The sequence below is a fragment of the Oncorhynchus nerka genome, linkage group LG18, assembly GCF_034236695.1.
Source record: "Oncorhynchus nerka isolate Pitt River linkage group LG18, Oner_Uvic_2.0, whole genome shotgun sequence".
Classification (NCBI taxonomy): Eukaryota; Metazoa; Chordata; class Actinopteri; order Salmoniformes; family Salmonidae; genus Oncorhynchus; species Oncorhynchus nerka.
Genome location: NC_088413.1, coordinates 10,305,151 through 10,332,650, shown reverse-complemented (window position 1 = coordinate 10,332,650; position 27,500 = coordinate 10,305,151). Strand labels below are relative to the sequence as shown.

Sequence of the window (27,500 nt, the reverse complement as noted above, 5' to 3'; positions counted from 1 at the left end):
ACTGAGCTAGGATGCAAACACCTGCATTTTGGAGCTGCCTTACTCAAGAAAACAGTAGCGGTGTCAGAGTCAAATCACTGGGGAAACCAGCACCAAAATCCATATAACAACCTGTGTGTTGTGATAATTACCTTGTTTGTTCTACAACCTGTTAGTTCATATGCCTTGACACAGTGATATATAGGCCTAAAGGGACGAGTCAAATCACTGGAGAAACAAGCAGCCAATCCAAGCTGGCTTCCTTTGACACTGTTTTTTGGTGCGCCAGGACCAATCACAGTTGAGCTGATTGACTATTATTTTAGACTTTTACTTTTTATCAAAGGGGAGACCAAATGCTCGCTGGCTTCCGTTGCTTCCTAGCAGCAACATTGTCATACTCTTTTTGACCACACAGCATCAGATGGATTGCCAACACATAGAGAGACAGAGGGGGCGCTGTTTCACTCACTCAGACGCTTTCTCCTGTGAGATTTTTTTATATATTTTCATTTTACCTTTATTTAACCAGGCAAGTCAGTTAAGAACATATTCTTATTTTCAATGACGGCCTGGGAACAGTGGGTTAACTGCCTGTTCAGGGGCAGAACGACAGATTTGTACCTTGTCAGCTCGGGGGTTTGAACTCGCAACCTTCCGATTACTAGTCCAACACTCTAACCACTAGGCTACCCTGCCGCCTCTACACTCTAACCACTAGGCTACGCTGCAGCCTCTACACTCTAACCACTAGGCTACCCTGCCGCCTCTACACTCTAACCACTAGGCTACCCTGCCGCCTCTACACTCTAACCACTAGGCTACGCTGCCACCTCTACACTCTAACCACTAGGCTACGCTGCAGCCTCTACACTCTAACCACTAGGCTACCCTGCCGCCTCTACACTCTAACCACTAGGCTACCCTGCCGCCTCTACACTCTAACCACTAGGCTACCCTGCAGCCTCTACACTCTAACCACTAGGCTACCCTGCCGCCTCTACACTCTAACCACTAGGCTACCCTGCCACCTCTACACTCTAACCACTAGTCTACCTTGCCACCTCTACACTCTAACCACTAGGCCACCCTGCCGCCTCTACACTCTAACCACTAGGCTACCCTACCTCCTCTACACTCTAACCACTAGGCTACGCTGCCGTCCCAGATGATGATACAATTCAGCCTCTGGAGAGTTGAAGGAAAAATATGAAATACAGAGAGACGAAAAATATTTAATTTTATACGTTTATTTCTTATTTTTATTTTGACATGGCTTCTGTCAAGAAAGAGACCATGTTTGTATACGGCTTCATTAACTCAAGGATTTAAAAAAAATATATAAATATTCTAACGTTGTTTGCAAACTGATATGTGACATGGAATGAATGCCAAAATAAAATGCTAAACAGGCAACTTTTTATGTGTTTTATGTTGTGTTTTGTAGTTTAACAAGTGGGGCTCTGCCCTGAATGACAGGTCTCCACTGAGTTAGAGACAGTGGGGCTCTGCCCTGAATGACAGGTCTCCACTGAGTTAGAGACAGTGGGGCTCTGCCCTGAATGACAGGTCTCCACTGAGTTAGAGACAGTGGGGCTCTGCCCTGAATGACAGGTCTCCACTGAGTTAGAGACAGTGGGGCTCTGCCCTGAATGACAGGTCTCCACTGAGTTAGAGACAGTGGGGCTCTGCCCTGAATGACAGGTCTCCACTGAGTTAGAGACAGTGGGGCTCTGCCCTGAATGACAGGTCTCCACTGAGTTAGAGACAGTTGTAGTTGCTGTTGTCTGTGTTTCTGTCTGTGTTTCTGTCTGTGTTTCTGTCTTCTATGTAGTTATTTCTGTATATGGTTTATTCTTTACTTTAAATGTGTCTGTGTGTGTGTAGTGTATCCACAGAGACCTAGCAGCCAGGAACATACTGCTGACTCAGGGTAGAGTAGCCAAGATCTGTGACTTCGGACTGGCCCGAGACATCACCACCGACTCCAACTACGTCCTCAGAGGCAATGTAAGTGTGTGTGTGTGTATTTTTGTTACAGAAAGAGTGTGAAATACAAGAAGGTTGCTCAGGTTTTACCATCAAAGATCAACAAGTAAAAACCCCAAGCATTGTAACACAACGGAATCTCAGAGGGACAGTTCGGCCATTTTACTTGTTTAGGTGCGTTTCCTTATCTTCATATAGACGGAATCTCAGAGGGACAGTTCAGCCATTTTACATGTTTAGGTGCGTTTCCTTATCTTCATATAGACGGAATCTCAGAGGGACAGTTCAGCCATTTTACTTGTTTAGGTGCGTTTCCTTATCTTCATATAGACGGAATCTCAGAGGGACAGTTCAGCCATTTTACTTGTTTAGGTGCGTTTCCTTATCTTCATATAGACGGAATCTCAGAGGGACAGTTCAGCCATTTTACATGTTTAGATGCGTTTCTTATCTTATCTTCAGCCATTTTACATGTTTAGGTGTGTTTCCTTATCTTGATATAGACGGAATCTCAGAGGGACAGTTCAGCCATTTTACATGTTTAGGTGCGTTTCTTCTATAGACGGAATCAGTTCAGCCATTTTACTTGTTTAGGTGCGTTTCCTTATCTTCATATAGACGGAATCTCAGAGGGACAGTTCAGCCATTTTACTTGTTTAGGTGCGTTTCCTTATCTTCATATAGACGGAATCTCAGAGGGACAGTTCAGCCATTTTACATGTTTAGGTGCGTTTCCTTATCTTGATATAGACGGAATCTCAGAGGGACAGTTCAGCCATTTTACTTGTTTAGGTGTGTTTCCTTATCTTGATAATAGTCGTCTCTGGACAACGACTTTCAAGGCAAGGAAACATCCAAATAAGTCAAATCACTGAACTATCTTTTAAAATGAATAGCCACTTCCTGTTTAACCCCGATGATGCGTTTCCTGTGGGTGTTGTCTCCCCCTGATGATGCGTTTCCCGTGGGTGTTGTCTCCCCCTGATGATGCGTTTCCCGTGGGTGTTGTCTCCCCCTGATGATGCGTTTCCCGTGGGTGTTGTCTCCCCATGATGTCTCCCCCTGAGGATGATGTAATCCTTCTCCCCCTCCCCCCTTAAAAGACCTAGATGCCGTGGTGTTCCACTGGATGTCTCCCCCTGATGATGCTAAATGACTTAAATGTAAATGTAAATGTGTGTTGTCTCCCCCTGATGATGCGTTTCCCGTGGGTGTTGTCTCCCCCTGATGATGCGTTTCCTGTGTGTTCCAGGCCCGGCTCCCAGTGAAGTGGATGTCTCCAGAGAGTATCTTTGACGGTGTTTACACCTTGGAGAGTGATGTCTGGTCATACGGTATCCTGCTCTGGGAAATATTCTCTTTAGGTAATGTACAGTACATAACTATAGATCACCTTGGAGACTGATGTCTGGTCACATGGTAACTATAGTCACCTTGGAGACTGATGTCTGGTCACATGGTAACTATAGTCACCTTGGAGACTGATGTCTGGTCACATGGTAACTATAGTCACCTTGGAGACTGATGTCTGGTCACATGGTAACTATAGTCACCTTGGAGAGTGATGTCTGGTCATACGGTATCCTGCTCTGGGAAATATTCTCTTTAGGTAATGTACAGTACATAACTATAGATCACCTTGGAGACTGATGTCTGGTCACATGGTAACTATAGTCACCTTGGAGACTGATGTCTGGTCACATGGTAACTATAGTCACCTTGGAGAGTGATGTCTGGTCATATGGTATCCTGCTCTGGGAAATATTCTCTTTAGGTAATGTACAGTACATAACTATAGATCACCTTGGAGACTGATGTCTGGTCACATGGTAACTATAGTCACCTTGGAGACTGATGTCTGGTCACATGGTAACTATAGTCACCTTGGAGACTGATGTCTGGTCACATGGTAACTATAGTCACCTTGGAGACTGATGTCTGGTCACATGGTATTTATAGTCACCTTGGAGACTGATGTCTGGTCACATGGTATTTATAGTCACCTTGGAGACTGATGTCACATGGTAACTATAGTCACATGATGTGGTCACTATAGTCACCTTGGAGACTGATGTCTGGTCACATGGTAACTATAGTCACCTTGGAGACTGATGTCTGGTCACATGGTAACTATAGTCACCTTGGAGACTGATGTCTGGTCACATGGTAACTATAGTCACCTTGGAGACTGATGTCTGGTCACATGGTAACTATAGTCACCTTGGAGAGTGAGGTCTGGTCACATGGTAACTATAGTCACCTTGGAGACTGATGTCTGGTCACATGGTAACTATAGTCACCTTGGAGACTGATGTCTGGTCACATGGTATTTATAGTCACCTTGGAGACTGATGTCTGGTCACATGGTAACTATAGTCACCTTGGAGACTGATGTCTGGTCACATGGTAACTATAGTCACCTTGGAGACTGATGTCTGGTCACATGGTATCTATAGTCCCCTTGGAGACTGATGTCTGGTCACATGGTATCTATAGTCCCCTTGGAGACTGATGTCTGGTCACATGGTAACTATAGTCACCTTGGAGACTGTCTGGTCACATGGTAACTATAGTCACCTTGGAGACTGATGTCTGGTCACATGGTAACTATAGTCACCTTGGAGACTGATGTCTGGTCACATGGTAACTATAGTCACCTTGGAGACTGATGTCTGGTCACATGGTAATTATAGTCACCTTGGAGACTGATGTCTGGTCACATGGTAACTATAGTCACCTTGGAGACTGATGTCTGGTCACATGGTAACTGATAGTCACCTTAGTCACCTTGGAGAGTGATGTCTGGTCACATGGTATTTATAGTCACCTTGGAGACTGATGTCTGGTCACATGGTAACTATAGTCACCTTGGAGACTGATGTCTGGTCACATGGTAACTATAGTCACCTTGGAGACTGATGTCTGGTCACATGGTATTTATAGTCACCTTGGAGACTGATGTCTGGTCACATGGTATTTATAGTCACCTTGGAGACTGATGTCTGGTCACATGGTAACTATAGTCACCTTGGAGACTGATGTCTGGTCACATGGTATCTATAGTCCCCTTGGAGACTGATGTCTGGTCACATGGTAACTATAGTCCCATTGGAGACTGATGTCTGGTCACATGGTATCTATAGTCCCCTTGGAGACTGATGTCTGGTCACATGGTAACTATAGTCACCTTGGAGACTGTCTGGTCACATGGTAACTATAGTCACATTGGAGAGTGAGGTCTGGTCACATGGTAACTATAGTCACCTTGGAGACTGATGTCTGGTCACATGGTAACTATAGATCACCTTGGAGACTGATGTCTGGTCACATGGTATTTATAGTCACCTTGGAGACTGATGTCTGGTCACATGGTAACTATAGTCACCTTGGAGACTGATGTCTGGTCACATGGTAACTATAGTCACCTTGGAGACTGATGTCTGGTCACATGGTAACTATAGTCACCTTGGAGACTGATGTCTGGTCACATGGTAACTATAGTCACCTTGGAGACTGATGTCTGGAGACTGATGTCTGGTCACATGGTAACTATAGTCACCTTGGAGACTGATGTCTGGTCACATGGTAACTATAGTCACCTTGGAGACTGATGTCTGGTCACATGGTAACTTGGAGATATGTCTGGTCACATGGTAACTATAGTCACCTTGGAGACTGATGTCTGGTCACATGGTAACTATAGTCACCTTGGAGACTGATGTCTGGTCACATGGTAACTATAGTCACCTTGGAGACTGATAACTATAGTCTGGTCACATGGTAACTATAGTCACCTTGGAGACTGATGTCTGGTCACATGGTAACTATAGTCACCTTGGAGACTGATGTCTGGTCACATGGTAACTATAGTCACCTTGGAGACTGATGTCTGGTCACATGGTATACTATAGTCACCTTGGAGACTGATGTCTGGTCACATGGTAACTATAGTCACCTTGGAGACTGATGTCTGGTCACATGGTAACTATAGTCACCTTGGAGACTGATGTCTGGTCACATGGTATATATAGTCCCCTTGGAGACTGATGTCTGGTCACATGGTAACTATAGTCCCCTTGGAGACTGATGTCTGGTCACATGGTATCTATAGTCCCCTTGGAGACTGATGTCTGGTCACATGGTAACTATAGTCACCTTGGAGACTGATGTCTGGTCACATGGTATCTATAGTCCCCTTGGAGACTGATGTCTGGTCACATGGTAACTATAGTCACATGGTATCTATAGTCCCCTTGGAGACTGATGTCTGGTCACATGGTAACTATAGTCCCCTTGGAGACTGATGTCTGGTCACATGGTAATTATAGTCACCTTGGAGACTGATGTCTGGTCACATGGTAACTATAGTCACCTTGGAGACTGATGTCTGGTCATACGGTATCCTGCTCTGGGAAATATTCTCTTTAGGTAATGTACAGTACATAACTATAGTCACCTTGGAGACTGATGTCTGGTCACATGGTAACTATAGTCACCTTGGAGTCTGATGTCTGGTCACATGGTAACTATAGATCACCTTGGAGACTGATGTCTGGTCACATGGTAACTATAGTCACCTTGGAGACTGATGTCTGGTCACATGGTAACTATAGTCACCTTGGAGACTGATGTCTGGTCACATGGTAACTATAGTCACCTTGGAGACTGATGTCTGGTCATACGGTATTTAGGTAATGTACAGTACATAACTATAGATCACCTTGGTGACTGATGTCTGGTCACATGGTAACTATAGTCAACTTGGAGACTGATGTCTGGTCACATGGTAACTATAGTCACCTTGGAGACTGATGTCTGGTCACATGGTAACTATAGTCACCTTGGAGACTGATGTCTGGTCACATGGTCATAGTCACCTTGGTGAACTATAGTCACCTTGGAGACTGATGTCTGGTCACATGGTAACTATAGTCACCTTGGAGACTGATGTCTGGTCACATGGTAACTATAGTCACCTTGGAGTCACATGGTAACTATAGTCACCTGATGTCTGGTCACATGGTATTTATAGTCACCTTGGAGACTGATGTCTGGTCACATGGTAACTATAGTCACCTTGGAGACTGATGTCTGGTCACATGGTAACTATAGTCACCTTGGAGACTGATGTCTGGTCACTATAGTCACCTTGGAGACTGATGTCTGGTCACATGGTAACTATAGTCACCTTGGAGACTGATGTCTGGTCACATGGTAACTATAGTCACCTTGGAGACTGATGTCTGGTCACATGGTAACTATAGTCACCTTGGAGACTGATGTCTGGTCACATGGTAACTATAGTCACCTTGGAGACTGATGTCTGGTCACATGGTAACTATAGTCACCTTGGAGACTGATGTCTGGTCACATGGTAACTATAGTCACCTTGGAGACTGATGTCTGGTCACATGGTATTTATAGTCACCTTGGAGACTGATGTCTGGTCACATGGTAACTATAGTCCCCTTGGAGACTGATGTCTGGTCACATGGTATCTATAGTCCCCTTGGAGACTGATGTCTGGTCACATGGTATCTATAGTCCCCTTGGAGACTGATGTCTGGTCACATGGTATCTATAGTCCCCTTGGAGACTGATGTCTGGTCACATGGTATCTATAGTCCCCTTGGAGACTGATGTCTGGTCACATGGTAACTATAGTCACCTTGGAGACTGATGTCTGGTCACATGGTATCTATAGTCCCCTTGGAGACTGATGTCTGGTCACATGGTAACTATAGTCCCCTTGGAGACTGATGTCTGGTCACATGGTAATTATAGTCACCTTGGAGACTGATGTCTGGTCACATGGTAACTATAGTCACCTTGGAGACTGATGTCTGGTCATACGGTATCCTGCTCTGGGAAATATTCTCTTTAGGTAATGTACAGTACATAACTATAGTCACCTTGGAGACTGATGTCTGGTCACATGGTAACTATAGTCACCTTGGAGTCTGATGTCTGGTCACATGGTAACTATAGATCACCTTGGAGACTGATGTCTGGTCACATGGTAACTATAGTCACCTTGGAGACTGATGTCTGGTCACATGGTAACTATAGTCACCTTGGAGACTGATGTCTGGTCACATGGTAACTATAGTCACCTTGGAGACTGATGTCTGGTCACATTTAGGTAACTATAGTCACCTTGGAGACTGAGTACATAACTATAGTCACCTTGGTAACTATAGACTGATGTCTGGTCACATGGTAACTATAGTCACCTTGGAGACTGATGTCTGGTCACATGGTAACTATAGTCACCTTGGAGACTGATGTCTGGTCACATGGTAACTATAGTCACCTTGGAGACTGATGTCTGGTCACATGGTCACATGGTAACTATAGTCACCTGGAGACTGATAGTCCTTGGAGACTGATGTCTGGTCACATGGTAACTATAGTCACCTTGGAGACTGATGTCTGGTCACATAGGTAACTATAGTCACCTTGGAGACTGATGTCTGGTCACATGGTAACTATAGTCACCTTGGAGACTGATGTCTGGTCACATGGTAACTATAGTCACCTTGGAGACTGACATGGTAACTATAGTCACCTTGGAGACTGATGTCTGGTCACATGGTAACTATATGTCACCTTGGAGACTGATGTCTGGTCACATGGTAACTATAGTCACCTTGGAGACTGATGTCTGGTCACATGGTAACTATAGTCACCTTGGAGACTGATGTCTGGTCACATGGTAACTATAGTCACCTTGGAGACTGATGTCTGGTCACATGGTAACTATAGTGGAGACTGATGTCTGGTCACATGGTAACTATAGTCACCTTGGAGACTGATGTCTGGTCACATGGTAACTATAGTCACCTTGGAGACTGATGTCTGGTCACATGGTAACTATAGTCACCTTGGAGACTGATGTCTGGTCACATGGTAACTATAGTCACCTTGGAGACTGATGTCTGGTCACATGGTAACTATAGTCACCTTGGAGACTGATGTCTGGTCACATGGTAACTATAGTAACCTTGGAGACTGATGTCTGGTCACATGGTAACTATAGTCACCTTGGAGACTGATGTCTGGTCACATGGTAACTATAGTCACCTTGGAGACTGATGTCTGGTCACATGGTAACTATAGTCACCTTGGAGACTGATGTCTGGTCACATGGTATTTATAGTCACCTTGGAGACTGATGTCTGGTCACATGGTAACTATAGTCCCCTTGGGGACTGATGTCTGGTCACATGGTATCTATAGTCCCCTTGGAGACTGATGTCTGGTCACATGGTATCTATAGTCCCCTTGGAGACTGATGTCTGGTCACATGGTATCTATAGTCCCCTTGGAGACTGATGTCTGGTCACATGGTAACTATAGTCACCTTGGAGACTGATGTCTGGTCACATGGTAACTATAGTCACCTTGGAGAGTGATGTCTGGTCACATGGTATTTATAGTCACCTTGGAGACTGATGTCTGGTCACATGGTAACTATAGTAACCTTGGAGACTGATGTCTGGTCACATGGTAACTATAGTAACCTTGGATACAGTCTATATACTCACACACACAAAGGCATGCAGGCACACATGTTTGGGGAATATACTAACTATGTGTCTGTGTGTGTGTCTGTCTCTGTGTGTGTCTCTGTCTGTCTCTTTGTGTGTGTGTGTGTGTGTGTCTCTGTCTGTGTGTGTCTCTGTCTGTCTCTGTGTGTGTGTGTGTGTGTAGGCAGCAGTCCATACCCTGGTATGCAGGTGGGTTCAGCGTTCTACAGGATGATCCAGGAAGGACACAGAATGAACAGACCTGATGTGGCTCCCAGAGAAATGTAAGGAGTGTGTGTGTGTGATTTTGAAAAATATACTTACTATTACTGAGACACAGTATGTGGTTGTCCCACCTAGCGATCTTAAGATGAAGACGCTAACTGAGAGAGTCTGCTAAATGACTCCCTACTGTAAGTCTCTCTGGATAAGAGAGTCTGCTAAATGACTCCCTACTGTCAGTCTCTGGATAAGAGAGTCTGCTAAATGACTCCCTACTGTCAGTCTCTCTGGATAAGAGAGTCTGCTAAATGACTCCCTACTGTCAGTCTCTCTGGATAAGAGAGTCTGCTAAATGACTCTCTACTGTCAGTCTCTCTGGATAAGAGAGTCTGCTAAATGACTCCCTACTGTCAGTCTCTCCGGATAAGAGTCTGCTAAATGACTCACATGTAAATTGTGCTTGTTTTCTGACCCCTGTTTCTCCTCTCTCTCGCTTACTCTCTCTCTCTCTCGGTCTCTCTCTTACTCTCTCTCTCTCTCTTACTCTCTCTCTCTCTTTGTCTTTTACTCTCTCTCTCTTTGTCTCTTACTCTCTCTCTCTCTTTGTCTCTCTGTCTGTCTCTAGTTATGACATGATGTTGTCCTGTTGGAGTGAGGACCCTCTGAAGAGACCTTCCTTCAGGAAAGTAGTCGAGAGGACTGAACTACTCCTGTCGGAACACACCAAGAATGTACGTTCTGGAACTGTTCAGCAACGTTTTGTTGAAAATGCATCTATACATTATCAATATATGTCAATTGAAGTTGTATCGAATTGAAATGGAATCAATAACTTGGGATAATTATTTGAACTACTACTGCCAGAAAACACCAAGAATGTAGGTTCATAGATAAATCCATATAAAACTATACTATTTATCTATATTTACATATTAATATGAATGTTCATATCCTCAATTGTATATTTTGGAATATTTCAGTAATGTTTAATATAACATGCCTAAATTCTGTGTTGATGTTTGTATGTTGGTGTGTGTGTTTGTGTTGTGTGTGTGTTTGTCTGTTGTTTGTTGATGTGTGTGTGTTTGTTTGTGTGTGTGTGTGTGTTGCTTGTTTGTGTTGTGTGTGTGTGTTGCTTGTTTGTGTTGTGTGTGTGTGTGTGTTGCTTGTTTGTGTTGTGTGTGTGTGTGTTGCTTGTTTGTGTTGTGTGTGTGTGTTTGTCTGTTGTTTGTTGATGTGTGTGTGCAGGTGTACCTGAACCTGAGCTATGGAGCTGTTCCTCCAGACCAGCAGAGGGCAGCGTCTCACAGACTGAGCTCAGTGAGCAGCACTACGGCCCCGACACAACCACTACTGCTGAATACTGCTGATGTGTTTCTGGACTACGACACTGTCTGAACAATGAACGGACACACACACACACACACACACACTCAGCACCGCCAATTTTGTGGACTAGGACACTGTCTGAATAATGGACACACTGGACACACCCTCTCTTTGTATTGATTGGTCTGTGATGCATTTCATGTAGTATCTAACCTTTATCTAACCTTTATGTAACTAGGCAAGTCGGTTAAGAACAATGACGGCCTACCCCCGGATGACGCTGGGCCAAATTGTGCATTCATAAACACAATAAACAACACATTCACTATACACATTAACCTACACATTCATAAACACATTAACCTACACATTCATAAACACATTAACCTACACATTCATAAACACATTAACCTACACATTAACCTACACATTCATAAACACATTAACCTACACATTAACCTACACATTCATAAACACATTAACCTACACATTAACCTACACATTAACCTACACATTAACCTACACATTCATAAACACATTAACCTACACATTCATAAACACATTAACCTACACATTAACCTAACATTAACCTACACATTCATAAACACATTAACCTACACATTCATAAACACATTAACCTACACATTAACATTCATATACACATTAACCTACACATTCATATACACATTAACCTACACATTCATAAACACATTAACCTACACATTAACCTACACATTAACCTACACATTCATATACACATTAACCTACACATTAACCTACACATTAACCTACACATTAACCACACATTAACCTACACATTAACCTACACATTAACCTACACATTCATAAACACATTAACCTACACATTCATATACACATTAACCTACACATTAACCTACACATTTCATTAACCTACACATTAAACACATTCATATACACATTAACCTACACATTCATAAACACATTAACCTACACATTAACCTACACATTCATAAACATTCATAAACACATTAACCTACACATTCATAAACACATTAACCTACACATTCATAAACACATTAACCTACACATTCATAAACACATTAACCTACACATTCATAAACACATTAACCTACACATTAACCTACACATTCATAAACACATTCATATACACATTAACCTACACATTAACCTACACATTAACCTACACATTAACCTACACATTCATAAACACATTAACCTACACATTAACCTACACATTCATTAACCTACACATTAACCTACACATTAATACACATTAACCTACACATTAACACATTCATAAACACATTAACACATTAACCTACACATTAACCTACACATTCATAAACACATTAACCTACACATTCATAAACACATTAACCTACACATTAACCTACACATTAACCTACACATTAAACACATTAACCTACACATTAACCTACACATTCATAAACACATTAACCTACACATTAACCTACACATTAACCTACACATTAACCTACACATTAACCTACACATTCATAAACACATTAACCTACACATTCATAAACACAATAAAATACACAATACTAAACCCTGATTGGCTGTCCAGGCCTAAACCCTGATTGGCTGTCCAGGCCTAAACCCTGATTGGCTGTCCAGGCCTAAACCCTGATTGGCTGTCCAGGCCTAAACCCTGATTGGCTGTCCAGGCCTAAACCCTGATTGGATGCCCAGGCCTAAACCCCGAGTGGATGCCCAGGCCTAAACCCTGATTGGATGCCCAGGCCTAAACACTGATTGGATGCCCAGGCCTAAACCCTGATTGGATGCCCAGGCCTAAACCCTGATTGGATGCCCAGGCCTAAACCCTGATTGGATGCCCAGGCCATTAATTTAAAAAAAATAGCAAAGTTGTACATTCACCAAGGATTCTAGAACTTTAGCTAGACCAGGAAGTCTTGAAGTGGTGCGGTAATCATTAAGATCACTACTATTCCCCGTCCTTACGCACAAGAGCTGATTTCCATACTTCATGGAATATATTTCCTGATAACAATGTTAAATTAAAAATGGTGGTTATTGAGCCAACAATGGTGGGCGCTGCTGCACACTTGAGCAGACAGATCCAATTGGTCGGCCCCCCCCCCACTTGTGGATTTCTTGTAGTCTATTGCTATCAAAGCATCCAGGATGTTTTTTTCTGTAAATAAGCCTAAAAGAAAAAGCTTTGACCATCATTTCTCTGATCATTCAGCGAGTTTCCCCTTATCAGCATGAAGAGGCCTAGAAGTTCAAAGAGATGGCTGAAAATAAAATGGTGATTTAATGCAATATTAGAGGCAATACAGTATGAACTGACACAGAAGTTAGTTTAAAGAACCAATACGCTATAGGCTGACTGACACATCTATACAGTATGTAGATCTACTAACACAGCTGTTCTGACCATATACAGTATACACTATCATCATCAGGACATCTCCCAGGACATAGACATATCTGATATGGGCAAAAAAGCTTAAATGCCTGGTAATCTAACTGCACGGTCCAATTTACAGTAGCTATTACAGTGAAAGAATACCATGCTATTGTTTGAGGAGAGGGCAGAGTTATGACATGTATCAATAAACCAATTAGGCACATTTGGGCAGTCCTGATACAGCATTTTGAACTGAAATGCAATGATTCATTGGATCAGTCAACAAAATGCACATACACTGCTGCCATCTAGTGGCCAAAATCTAAATGATGCCTGAACTGGTATAATACGATTGGTAAATGAGTCTAGCCAGCTATCTAAACTTGTAGTAATTATGGTCTCATTACCGATCGGGGGCTCCCATTAATTTTGCTTGTCACTTTCACTCAGATATTATATAAACACTGCAAATATTTCTCTCCATCCTATGGCAAACTGTGTAGAATTGCAAGAGATTAACTCTATAATGTTTTATTTTATGAACGTGGGTGCGCAGACCAGTGAGCCACTGCGGTCCCTCATGAGGAGGTCAGATTTTTTGTAGTGAATACATAGAACCAGGAGTAGGCTCTGTCTGGGAAACATAGAACCAGGAGTAGGCTCTGACTGGGAAACATAGAACCAGGAGTAGGTTCTGACTTGGAAACATAGAACCAGGAGTAGGCTCTGTCTGGGAAACATAGAACCAGGAGTAGGCTCTGTCTGGGAAACATAGAACCAGGAGTAGGCTCTGTCTGGGAAACATAGAACCAGGAGTAGGCTCTGTCTGGGAAACATAGAACCAGGAGTAGGCTCTGTCTGGGAAACATAGAACCAGGAGTAGGTTCTGACTGGGAAACAGAACCAGGAGAGGCTCTGACTGGGAAACAGAACCAGGAGAGGCTTAGAACCCGGAGTAGGCTTTGTCTGGGAAACAGAACCAGGAGAGGCTCTGTCTGGGAAACAGAACCAGGAGAGGCTTAGATCCCGGAGTAGGCTCTGTCTGGGAAACATAGAACCAGGAGAGGCTCTGTCTGGGAAACAGAACCTACTCCTGGATCTGTCTGGGAAACATAGAACCAGGAGTAGGCTCTGTCTGGGAAACATAGAACCAGGAGAGGCTCTGACTGGGAAACAGAACCAGGAGTAGGCTCTGTCTGGGAAACATAGAACCAGGAGTAGCCTCTGTCTGGGAAACATAGAACCAGGAGTAGCCTCTGTCTGGGAAACATAGAACCAGGAGAGGCTCTGTCTGGGAAACATAGAACCAGGAGAGGCTCTGTCTGGGAAACATAGAACCAGGAGAGGCTCTGTCTGGGAAACATAGAACCAGGAGAGGCTCTGTCTGGGAAACATAGAACCAGGAGAGGCTCTGTCTGGGAAACATAGAACCAGGAGAGGCTCTGTCTGGGAAACATAGAACCAGGAGAGGCTCTGTCTGGGAAACATAGAACCAGGAGAGGCTCTATCTGGGAAACATAGAACCAGGAGAGGCTCTGTCTGGGAAACATAGAACCAGGAGAGGCTCTGTCTGGGAAACATAGAACCATGTGTAAAACATTAACTTTAGCTCTGTCTGTGAAACATAGAATATAGAACCAGGAGTAGGCTCTGTCAGGGTTTGCTTTATGTTAATAGAACCAGGAGTAGGCTCTGTCTGGGTTCTGAACCAGAGAATGTATGTGATGAAACAGGTTTGGAGGCTGACTGGGAATGTGTTCATACAGTTGGTTGGCTTGGAAAAAGAACCAGGAGTAGGCTCTGTCTGGGAAACATAGTGGTGGAGAGTGTGTGTGTGTGGAAACAGAATGGTGTGTGTCTGTCTGGGAAACATAGTGTGTGAGAGGCTCTGTCTGGGGCATAGAACCAGGAGAGGCTGTGTTCCTGGGAAGCTCAGGACATAGTCAGTCTGGGAAGACATAGAACCAGGAGAGGCTCTATCTGGGAAACATAGAACCAGGAGAGGCTCTGTCTGGGAAACATAGAACCAGGATAGGCTCTGTCTGGAAACCAACTCTTCATGTGTAAATACATTAACTTTAGCTTTATGTGCTTTCAGGGTTTGCTTTATGTTAATAGTATGTGTGTGCGTTGGTTCTGATGCAGAGAATGTATGTGATGAATGGTTTGGAGGCTGAGGATGTGTTCATACAGTTGGTTGGCTTGTAATAAAGAAAGTACTGGAACTATGTTTCCAGGTGTTGTTTGGTGGAGGGGAGGAGTGGGGTTTGGTGGAAACACTATGTTTCCATGTTGTGTGTGGTGGTATGGTGTGTGTGTGTGTTCCTGGGTCTCCTCAGGACATAGTCAGACCAGGTACAGACAGTGTTCCAGTGTGTGTGTGTGTGTGCGAGTGGAGGCCGTCACTGCTCCTGTAGAGTAAGCGACAAAAACACACAACCAACAATACATTTGTAAATTGGGTTTTATTTTCATTTTGACCGAGGGGGAGAGGGAGGAGAAGGGTTTAGAATACAGGAAACACTATGTTTCCATGTTGCTTTGGGAGAGAGGGAGGAGAAGGGTTTAGAATACAGGAAACACTATGTTTCCATGTTGCTTTGGGAGAGAGGGAGGAGAAGGGTTTAGAATACAGGAAACACTATGTTTCCATGTTGCTTTGGGAGAGAGGGAGGAGAAGGGTTTAGAATACAGGAAACACTATGTTTCCATGTTGCTTTGGGAGAGAGGGAGGAGAAGGGTTTAGAATACAGGAAACACTATGTTTCCATGTTGCTTTGGGAGAGAGGGAGGAGAAGGGTTTAGAATACAGGAAACACTATGTTTCCATGTTGCTTTGGGAGAGAGGGAGGAGAAGGGTTTAGAATACAGGAAACACTATGTTTCCATGTTGCTTTGGGAGAGAGGGAGGACACACCTGGTGACAGAAAGAGGAAATGCAGAGCCCCATTAAAACTAGTTGGGATTACCTGGTAAGTGTACATTAAAACTAGTTGGGATTACCTGGTAAGTGTACATTAAACTAGTTGGGATTACCTGGTAAGTGTACATTAAACTAGTTGGGATTACCTGGTAAGTGTACAGTAAAACTAGTTGGGATTACCTGGTAAGTGTACAGTATACTAGTTGGGATTACCTGGTAAGTGTACAGTAAACTAGTTGGGATTACCTGGTAAGTGTACTGTAAACTAGTTGGGATTACCTGGTAAGTGTACATTAAAACTAGTTGGGATTACCTGGTAAGTGTACATTAAAACTAGTTGGGATTACCTGGTAAGTGTACATTAAAACTAGTTGGGGTTACCTGGTAAGTGTACATTAAAACTAGCTGGGGTTACCTGGTAAGTGTACATTAAAACTAGTTGGGATTACCTGGTTAATGTACAGTAAACTAGTTGGGGTTACCTGGTAAGTGAGGTTTCTGAGCTGGTTTTTAACCAGTAAACTAGCAGGATTTCTAGAAACCACCACGGTGTGTATTGGTGAAATAACAGTTAGTTCTAGAAACCACCACAGTGTGTATTGGTGAAATAACAGTTAGTTCTAGAAACCACCACGGTGTGTATTGGTGAAATAACAGTTAGTTCTAGAAACCACCACAGTGTGTATTGGTGAAATAACAGTTAGTTCTAGTGTGTATTGGTGAAATAACAGTTAGTTCTAGAAACCACCACAGTGTGTATTGGTGAAATAACAGTTAGTTCTAGAAACCACCACAGTGTGTATTGGTGAAATAACAGTTAGTTCTAGAAACCACCACGGTGTGTATTGGTGAAATAACAGTTAGTTCTAGAAACCACCACGGTGTGTATTGGTGAAATAACAGTTCTAGAAACCACCACGGTGTGTATTGGTGAAATAACAGTTCTAGAAACCACCACGGTGTGTATTGGTGAAATAACAGTTAGTTCTTCAAACCACCACAGTGTGTATTGGTGAAATAACAGTTCTAGAAACCACCACGGTGTGTATTGGTGAAATAACAGTTCTAGAAACCACCACGGTGTGTATTGGTGAAATAACAGTTGGGTTTCAGTCTGTCATTGGTAAAGAAACACGGTTCAGGTCCAACATTCAGAATAGTCCAAACAGAGCTGCTTGTTACAGTAACATCGGAACAACGGAATCATAGAATCAGAACGTAGAATTTCAGAACTGGATTCTCATACTATTGAATGGAAACATAGAATTTCGGAACATGATTGAACCACTTCATTAGACACAAGCCTGTTTCTCTTCTACAGCAGAATGGCTACGTCCCACCCTGTTTCATACACATAGTGCACTACTTTAGACCAGCTCTGGATAAAACCTAGTGCACTATATAGGAAATAGGGTGTCATTTGGGACACAGTCAAACAAGGTACATACGTTACATTCTTTGGGCTGGTTGTATATCAGTGATGTGGAAATAACACGACAATAACAGTTGCATTTTTTCAGCAATAAAACTCACAAAACACTAAAACTAAAGGACCTGAATTTGCTGAGGGATGTGTGTCAAAAGGGTAGTGGTGTCAAAGTGTGTGTGTGAGACACACTTTGTCATAGCTTGGTAGGTAATGTATTCCCCATGAAACCATGCAGTCCAGTCTAAGCATTAATACCGTGATGTGTGTAAATCCACAGGAACACAGTGGAGGTTGTTGTCGTGGCAACGCTCAGTCTCACACTAACATGTATTCAGGTTGGGCTGCATCTCTCCTGGGCGTCGTCGTCATCACCAGCCCAAACACAGAGGAAGACTCTAGACTATTCACTGGTCATCATGGTTACTGCAACGCATGCACTGATTGGCTGTTCCCGTGTGATACAGGAAGTAGAACAAAACGAAGAGGAGAAATGACCAAACACATAACACTCTGTCTCTCCACTCTGAGGCAGACACACACACACACACACATACACACACACACTGAGGCAGACACACACACACATGACATAACACTCTCTGCGTCTCCACTCTGTTCTCCGAGACAAAATACACACACACACACACGACATAACACTCTCTGCGTCTCCACTCTGTTCTCCGAGACAAAGTACACACACACACACATGACATAACACTCTCTCCGTCTCTCCACTCTGTTCTCCGAGACAAAGTACACACACACACATGACATAACACTCTCTCCGTCTCTCCACTCTGTTCTCCGAGACAAAAACAATCACAGACGTTCTGGGAAGTCCTTTTTCCAAACAACACACTCCTCCTGTCCTGTCCAAGACTTTTACTGTTAGATATGTCTTCACTGTTACATTACTGGCTGACCGACCACTGACCAGACCTGGATTAAATATCAACTGACCAGACCTGGATTAAATATCAGATGACTACTGACCAGACCTGGATTAAATATCAACTGACCAGACTTGGATTAAATATCAACTGACCAGACCTGGATCAAATATCAGCTGACCAGACCTGGATCAAATATCAGCTGACTACTGACCAGACCTGAATCAAATATCAACTGACCAGACCTGGATTAAATATCAACTGACCAGACCTGAATCAAATATCAACTGACCAGACCTGGATTAAATATCAACTGACTACTGACCAGACCTGGATTAAATATCAACTGCCTGCTGACCAGACCTGAATCAAATATCAACTGACCAGACCTGGATTAAATATCAACTGACTACTGACCAGACCTGAATCAAATATCAACTGACCAGACCTGGATCAAATATCAACTGACTACTGACCAGACCTGGATTAAATATCAACTGACTACTGACCAGACCTGGATTAAATATCAACTGACCAGACCTGAATCAAATATCAACTGACCAGACCTGGATTAAATATCAGCTGACCAGACCTGGATCAAATATCAACTGACCAGACCTGAATCAAATATCAACTGACCAGACCTGGATCAAATATCAACTGACTACTGACCAGACATGGATTAAATATCAACTGACCAGACCTGGATCAAATATCAACTGACTACTGACCAGACCTGGATCAAATATCAACTGACTACTGACCAGACCTGAATCAAATATCAACTGACCAGACCTGAATCAAATATCAACTGACCAGACCTGGATCAAATATCAACTGACTACTGACCAGACCTGGATCAAATATCAACTGACTGACCAGACCTGGATCAAATATCAACTGACCAGACCTGGATTAAATATCAACTGACTACTGACCAGACCTGGATCAAATATCAACTGACTACTGACCAGACCTGGATCAAATATCAACTGACCAGACCTGGATTAAATATCAACTGACTACTGACCAGACCTGGATTAAATATCAACTGACTACTGACCAGACCTGGATTAAATATCAACTGACTACTGACCAGACCTGGATTAAATATCAACTGACCAGACCTGAATCAAATATCAACTGACCAGACCTGGATCAAATATCAACTGACTACTGACCAGACCTGGATCAAATATCAACTGACTGACCAGACCTGGATCAAATATCAACTGACCAGACCTGGATTAAATATCAACTGACTACTGACCAGACCTGGATCAAATATCAACTGACCAGACCTGGATTAAATATCAACTGACTACTGACCAGACCTGGATTAAATATCAACTGACTACTGACCAGACCTGGTTTAAATATCAACTGACCAGACCTGGATTAAATATCAACTGACTACTGACCAGACCTGGATCAGATATCAACTGACTACTGACCAGACCTGGATCAAATATCAACTGACCAGACCTGGATCAGATATCAACTGACTACTGACCAGACCTGGATCAAATATCAACTGACCAGACCTGGATCAGATATCAACTGACTACTGACCAGACCTGAATCAAATATCAACTGACTGACCAGACCAATGCCAACTCGTTACATTTCCGTGACGTAAAATTTGATTAGTTTTTCATGATTTGATTAGTTGATTCGTCCCTAATAAGCAGAAAAGCAACGCACCAGAAGAATGGTTTGTTGTGATGGGTAATTTCCCATCTCCTGACAGACATGTTCTGTCTGGCCTGGAGACACTGAGCATGTGCAGATGGCAGGTTATGATTGGGCCCCATGTGAGGCCTGTGTATACTGGAGCAGATGCATGTCTGCTGAGTTCTTGGCTGATTCTCCAATGGCACCCTATTCCCTATATAGAGCACTACTTTAGACCAGGGCCCTATTCCCTATATAGAGCACTACTTTAGACCAGAGCCCTATTCCCTATATAGAGCACTACTTTAGACCAGAGCCCTATTCCCTATATAGAGCACTACTTTAGACCAGGGCCCTATTCCCTATATAGTGCACTACTTTAGACCAGAGCCCTATTCCCTATATAGAGCACTACTTTAGACCAGAGCCCTATTCCCTATATAGTGCACTACTTTAGACCAGAGCCCTATTCCCTATATAGAGCACTACTTTAGACCAGAGCCCTATTCCCTATATAGAGCACTACTTTAGACCAGGGCCCTATTCCCTATATAGAGCACTACTTTAGACCAGAGCCCTATTCCCTATATAGAGCACTACTTTAGACCAGAGCCCTATTCCCTATATAGAGCACTACTTTAGACCAGGGCCAATAGGAGAGTACCATTTTGGACACACAAGTTTTATTCCTGAGCAGAGACCATTCAGCAAATTGTGGATCCTTGAATAAGGGAGTTAGTATAAGACACACACCATGTAAACACAAACACACACAATGTCTAGAGGTAAACGCATGGACAAGAACACACACGCACATACTCTCTCACACACACAAACATACACACACATTTCCACACACATCCAGATTCAACACAGCTAGGTAGATATACTGTCTATGTCTGTAATTTACTGTCTAAGACCTCATTAAGTGCTATAATATCATGGGGAGATTTACTGTCTAAGACCTCATTAAGTTCTATAATATCATGGGGAGATTTACTGTCTAAGACCTCATTAAGTGCTATAATATCATGGGGAGATTTACTGTCTAAGACCTCATTAAGTGCTATAATATCATGGGGAGATATACTGTCTGTAGGTCTGTAATTTACTGTCTAAGACCTCATTAAGTGCTATAATATCATGGGGCGATATACTGTCTGTAGGTCTGTAATTTACTTTGTTAGACCTCATTAAGTGCTATAATATCATGGGGAGATATACTGTCTGTAGGTCTGTAATTTACTGTCTAAGACCTCATTAAGTTCTATAATATCATGGGGAGATATACTGTCTGTAGGTCTGTAATTTACTGTCTAAGACCTCATTAAGTTCTATAATATCATGGGGAGATACTGTCTAAGACCTCATTAAGTTCTATAATATCATGGGGAGATATACTGTCTGTAGGTCTGTAATTTACTGTCTAAGACCTCATTAAGTGCTATAATATCATGGGGAGATTTACTGTCTAAGACCTCATTAAGTTCTATAATATCATGGGGAGATTTACTGTCTAAGACCTCATTAAGTTCTATAATATCATGGGGAGATTTACTGTCTGTAGGTCTGTAATTTACTTTGTTAGACCTCATTAAGTGCTATAATATCATGGGGAGATTTACTGTCTAAGACCTCATTAAGTGCTATAATATCATGGGGCGATATACTGTCTGTAGGTCTGTAATTTACTGTCTAAGACCTCATTAAGTGCTATAATATCATGGGGCGATATACTGTCTGTAGGTCTGTAATTTACTGTCTAAGACCTCATTAAGTGCTATAATATCATGGGGCGATATACTGTCTGTAGGTCTGTAATTTACTGTGTTAGACCTCATTAAGTGCTATAATATCATGGGGAGATATACTGTCTGTAGGTCTGTAATTTACTGTCTAAGACCTCATTAAGTGCTATAATATCATGGGGCGATATACTGTCTGTAGGTCTGTAATTTACTGTCTAAGACCTCATTAAGTGCTATAATATCATGGGGAGATTTACTGTCTGTAGGTCTGTAATTTACTGTCTAAGACCTCATTAAGTGCTATAATATCATGGGGAGATACAGTAAATTACAGACCTACAGACAGTATAAGACCTCATTAAGTGCTATAATATCATGGGGAGATATACTGTCTGTAGGTCTGTAATTTACTGTGTTAGACCTCATTAAGTGCTATAATATCATGGGGAGATTTACTGTCTGTAGGTCTGTAATTTACTGTCTAAGACCTCATTAAGTTCTATAATATCATGGGGAGATTTACTGTCTAAGACCTCATTAAGTGCTATAATATCATGGGGCGATATACTGTCTGTAGGTCTGTAATTTACTGTCTAAGACCTCATTAAGTTCTATAATATCATGGGGAGATTTACTGTCTGTAGGTCTGTAATTTACTGTCTAAGACCTCATTAAGTTCTATAATATCATGGGGAGATTTACTGTCTAAGACCTCATTAAGTTCTATAATATCATGGGGAGATTTACTGTCTGTAGGTCTGTAATTTACTGTCTAAGACCTCATTAAGTTCTATAATATCATGGGGAGATTTACTGTCTAAGACCTCATTAAGTTCTATAATATCATGGGGAGATTTACTGTCTAAGACCTCATTAAGTGCTATAATATCATGGGGAGATATACTGTCTGTAGGTCTGTAATTTACTGTGTTAGACCTCATTAAGTGCTATAATATCATGGGGAGATTTACTGTCTGTAGGTCTGTAATTTACTGTCTAAGACCTCATTAAGTGCTATAATATCATGGGGAGATATACTGTCTGTAGGTCTGTAATTTACTGTCTAAGACCTCATTAAGTGCTATAATATCATGGGGAGATAGACAGTAAATTACAGACCTACAGACAGTATAAGACCTCATTAAGTGCTATAATATCATGGGGAGATAGACAGTAAATTACAGACCTACAGACAGTATAAGACCTCATTAAGTGCTATAATATCATGGGGAGGTATACTGTCTGTAGGTCTGTAATTTACTGTCTAAGACCTCATTAAGTGCTATAATATCATGGGGAGATTTACTGTCTAAGACCTCATTAAGTGCTATAATATCATGGGGAGATAGACAGTAAATTACAGACCTACAGACAGTATAAGACCTCATTAAGTGCTATAATATCATGGGGAGATAGACAGTAAATTACAGACCTACAGACAGTATAAGACCTCATTAAGTGCTATAATATCATGGGGAGATAGACAGTAAATTACAGACCTACAGACAGTATAAGACCTCATTAAGTGCTATAATATCATGGGGAGATATACTGTCTAAGACCTCATTAAGTGCTATAATATCATGGGGAGATATACTGTCTGTAGGTCTGTAATTTACTGTCTAAGACCTCATTAAGTGCTATAATATCATGGGGAGATATACTGTCTGTAGGTCTGTAATTTACTGTCTAAGACCTCATTAAGTGCTATAATATCATGGGGAGATAGACAGTAAATGACAGACCTACAGACAGTATAAGACCTCATTAAGTGCTATAATATCATGGGGAGGTTAAATATATACTGTCTTTCTATAATAATAATTCTGTCTTCATTCAAAAATAATCCATTCTATATACATGCTCTGATAGAAGGGTCATATACTTCTGGAAATATATATATATATATACCTCTTTGTCTGTTAAAATATATATATCAACTGATCCTGTGTGTTGTGACTATTGGCACTTGGAATAACTAAACCCGTTATAGATGATCCCAGACCTGTGTGTTGGTAAGTTGGTAAGACGGCACCATTCATATAGAACATTTAGTTCATGTTTTTTTCCCCCAAAGCAACTTAGAGTCAGTCATACGTGCATAGATTTGACGTACGGATGGCCCGAGCTGGAATCAAACCCACGACCTCTGGGGTTGCAAGTGCCTTGCTCTACCAACTGAGCCAACACAAGACTGAAGTGATCTGGAACCAGGCTGAGTAACATCGCCGACTCCCTGGTCTGGTTTAGACTGTATTTATCCGTAGGTCTGTTTGGTCGTCATGATTTGATTGGATCAGACGTGGTTGTTGTTCTGATAAAACGTTTAAAAATGTTGAGTCTAAAAAATAAAATAAAAAATGTTGAGTTAAAAAAAAACTACATTTCCCAGCATCCCACTAGAACCCAAGCCCGTCCATTAAACAAACGGTGACACAACATCTCTCCCTCCGGGGGCCATGTTCCAACACAAATAAAATACACCCTTAACTGAATGACTTTGATAACCTCAAGGCAGGAAGGGAGGAAAGATGGAAGGATGGATGCATTTTCTAAAGTGTTGGAACAGAGCCGAAGACCTTTAGGTGGAAGAGAGAGGCGGCTCTTCATGCTGGCTGAACGTCTGTCACCTCATATCTGACCAGGAAAACACTGAATAAAGTCTAAAGTCATTTTGTCAAAAGTTACTCATAAAAACGTACTGTTATTTACCCATGCAATCATATAAAATAGTCATTTCTGTTTTTTTCTTTGTAGCTATAATGGATATTTACATTTAGTTTAATGTTACACACGTCTGTACTGTACAGACCCATAGAGTCAGCCCATCACCACAATGTTCCTTTTGGAGTCTCTCGTTACCGTGGCAATGCAATGAGTTCTACTGTGTTTCCACGGACACCGAGTTTGTCTCTCCTCCAACGCACGAACAAACAACGCTCCTCCTGGTTGCTACGGGATACAGGGTTCCGATGGTTCCGGTCCGTACTATTGTCACCACGGTGATGAGGAGTTCCTTAGGGAAGGTGAAATCCAGGTGGGGCCAAACCTCCTCCTGAAGATCTCCTGACTGCAGGCTTTAGTTCCGGCCCTGCGCTAACCAACACACCTGATTCAGTCTAGGTGAACATCAAGGTCCTGCTGAGCAACTGAATAGGTGTGTTAGAGCAGAGCCGGAGCCAAACCCTGCACAGTTAGTAGCTTTCTAGGACGAAGGGCTGGCCACCCTCACCGTTACCCATAATTCAGTTTGTTATGGCAGAAGATAGAGGGTCAACACAGCAGCTATATTGGTATGGGCGATAGGAGGGGGGGGGGGTTGGGTGACTCCAACACTGTAGTTCCATTAGAAAAACACACAACACAATCCAGGACACCCCTCCACACCTCTGATTGGACGCCTGGCCTACTGTGCTTGGCTGCTGGAGCTGTCAGTCCGGTGCGAAGGCGGGCCTTTGGGTTGTTTCTGCGGCTGTGGTTTCAGCTGCAGCTGATGCCTCTGGTTGTGAGACTGTTGTTGTTGTGTTACCTGGGTGAAGGCCTGTTGCTGTTGTTGCATGGGGAATGCTGCCTGGAGGATCAGCTGCTGGTTGCCGTGGAGAAGACGGGTGCCCTGGTTACGGGAAGTAAGACAATGGATTAGAATGGTATTCTTATTCTAATTCTATGGTTAGAACTATAGAAGTGACTCTAAAACATTATGATTAGAACACTGTGAAATCTATAAAATTCCATGTTGACATTCCCCTTAGCCACAGATCTAGGATCAGGGTAAGATAGATAGCATTCGTTCCCTATATCCTCGGTCCCTATTGAACTCTGCCCCCACACTGCCCTCTGCTGGTTACATGTAGGAACTGCTGCTGCTACTGTGCAGTCTGGTTGTCTGAAATGACACCAGATTCTCCACATAGGGGACTACTGTTGACCAGGCCCATAGGGAAGAGGGTGCCATTTTGGACTCAGTCCTAATCCATCGCTATACACACTCCCTCCCTCTGTGAACTGCCTGTCTGTCTATGGCTGTTGAAACTAGAGGTTACCTGTTGAAACTAGAGGTTACCTGTTGAAACTAGAGGTTACCCGTTGAAACTAGAGGTTACCCGTTGAAACTAGAGGTAACCTGTTGAAACTAGAGGTTACCTGTTGAAACTAGAGGTTACCTGTTGAAACTAGAGGTTACCTGTTGAAACTAGAGGTTACCTGTTGAAACTAGAGGTAACCTGTTGAAACTAGAGGTAACCTGTTGAAACTAGAGGTAACCTGTTGAAACTAGAGGTTACCTGTTGAAACTAGAGGTTACCTGTTGAAACTAGAGGTTACCTGTTGAAACTAGAGGTTACCTGTTGAAACTAGAGGTTACCTGTTGAAACTAGAGGTTACCTGTTGAAACTAGAGGTTACCTGTTGAAACTAGAGGTTACCTGTTGAAACTAGAGGTAACCTGTTGAAACTAGAGGTAACCTGTTGAAACTAGAGGTAACCTGTTGAAACTAGAGGTAACCTGTTGAAACTAGAGGTTACCTGTTGAAACTAAAGGTTACCTGTTGAAACTAGAGGTTACCTGTTGAAACTAGAGGTTACCTGTTGAAACTAGAGGTTACCTGTTGAAACTAGAGGTTACCTGTTGAAACTAGAGGTTACATGTTGAAACAAGAGGTTACCTGTTGAAACTAGAGGTTACCTGTTGAAACTAGAGGTTTGAAACTAGAGGTTACCTGTTGAAACTAGAGGTAACCTGTTGAAACTAGAGGTTACCTGTTGAAACTAGAGGTTACCTGTTGAAACTAGAGGTAACCTGTTGAAACTAGAGGTTACCTGTTGAAACTAGAGGTTACCTGTTGAAACTAGAGGTAACCTGTTGAAACTAGAGGTTACCTGTTGAAACTAGAGGTTACCTGTTGAAACTAGAGGTTACCTGTTGAAACTAGAGGTTACCTGTTGAAACTAGAGGTTACCTGTTGAAACTAGAGGTAACCTGTTGAAACTAGAGGTAACCTGTTGAAACTAGAGGTTACCTGTTGAAACTAGAGGTTACCTGTTGAAACTAGAGGTAACCTGTTGAAACTAGAGGTTACCTGTTGAAACTAGAAAGGTTACCTGTTGAAACTAGAGGTTACCTGTTGAAACTAGAGGTTACCTGTTGAAACTAGAGGTAACCTGTTGAAACTAGAGGTAAGAGGTAACCTGTTGAAACTAGAGGTTACCTGTTGAAACTAGAGGTTACCTGTTGAAACTAGAGGTTACCTGTTGAAACTAGAGGTAACCTGTTGAAACTAGAGGTAACCTGTTGAAACTAGAGGTTACCTGTTGAAACTAGAGGTTACCTGTTGAAACTAGAGGTTACCTGTTGAAACTAGAGGTTACCTGTTGAAACTAGAGGTTACC

The 27,500-nt window shown here is 42.4% G+C and overlaps 2 protein-coding genes and 1 long non-coding RNA gene across 3 annotated transcripts in view; 2 read left to right on the top strand and 1 right to left on the bottom strand.

Moving 5' to 3' along the window:
• Positions 1-11,367, top strand: part of LOC135561738 (mast/stem cell growth factor receptor kita-like) — a 64,135-nt gene extending 52,768 nt beyond the window's left edge. The window contains exons 17-21 of the mRNA XM_065003492.1: positions 1,867-1,989; positions 3,221-3,332; positions 9,682-9,781; positions 10,345-10,450; positions 10,968-11,367. Of these exons, the coding sequence (XP_064859564.1) occupies positions 1,867-1,989; positions 3,221-3,332; positions 9,682-9,781; positions 10,345-10,450; positions 10,968-11,117 (591 nt within the window). The 3' untranslated portion in view covers positions 11,118-11,367. The remainder of the gene's footprint in view (positions 1-1,866; positions 1,990-3,220; positions 3,333-9,681; positions 9,782-10,344; positions 10,451-10,967) is intronic.
• Positions 11,368-12,470: 1,103 nt separating this feature from the next.
• LOC135561740 (uncharacterized) lies at positions 12,471-15,674 on the top strand. Its single transcript, XR_010459626.1, has 2 exons — positions 12,471-15,038; positions 15,418-15,674. It is a non-coding gene; the product is annotated as an uncharacterized LOC135561740 (long non-coding RNA).
• Positions 15,675-17,199: 1,525 nt separating this feature from the next.
• LOC135561739 (circadian locomoter output cycles protein kaput-like) overlaps positions 17,200-27,500 on the bottom strand; it is a 55,464-nt gene continuing 45,163 nt past the window's right edge. The window contains exons 22-23 of the mRNA XM_065003493.1: positions 23,631-25,726; positions 17,200-23,183 (exon numbers count right to left, since the gene is read on the bottom strand). Coding sequence (XP_064859565.1) covers positions 25,520-25,726 — 207 coding nt within the window. The 3' untranslated portion in view covers positions 17,200-23,183; positions 23,631-25,519. The remainder of the gene's footprint in view (positions 23,184-23,630; positions 25,727-27,500) is intronic.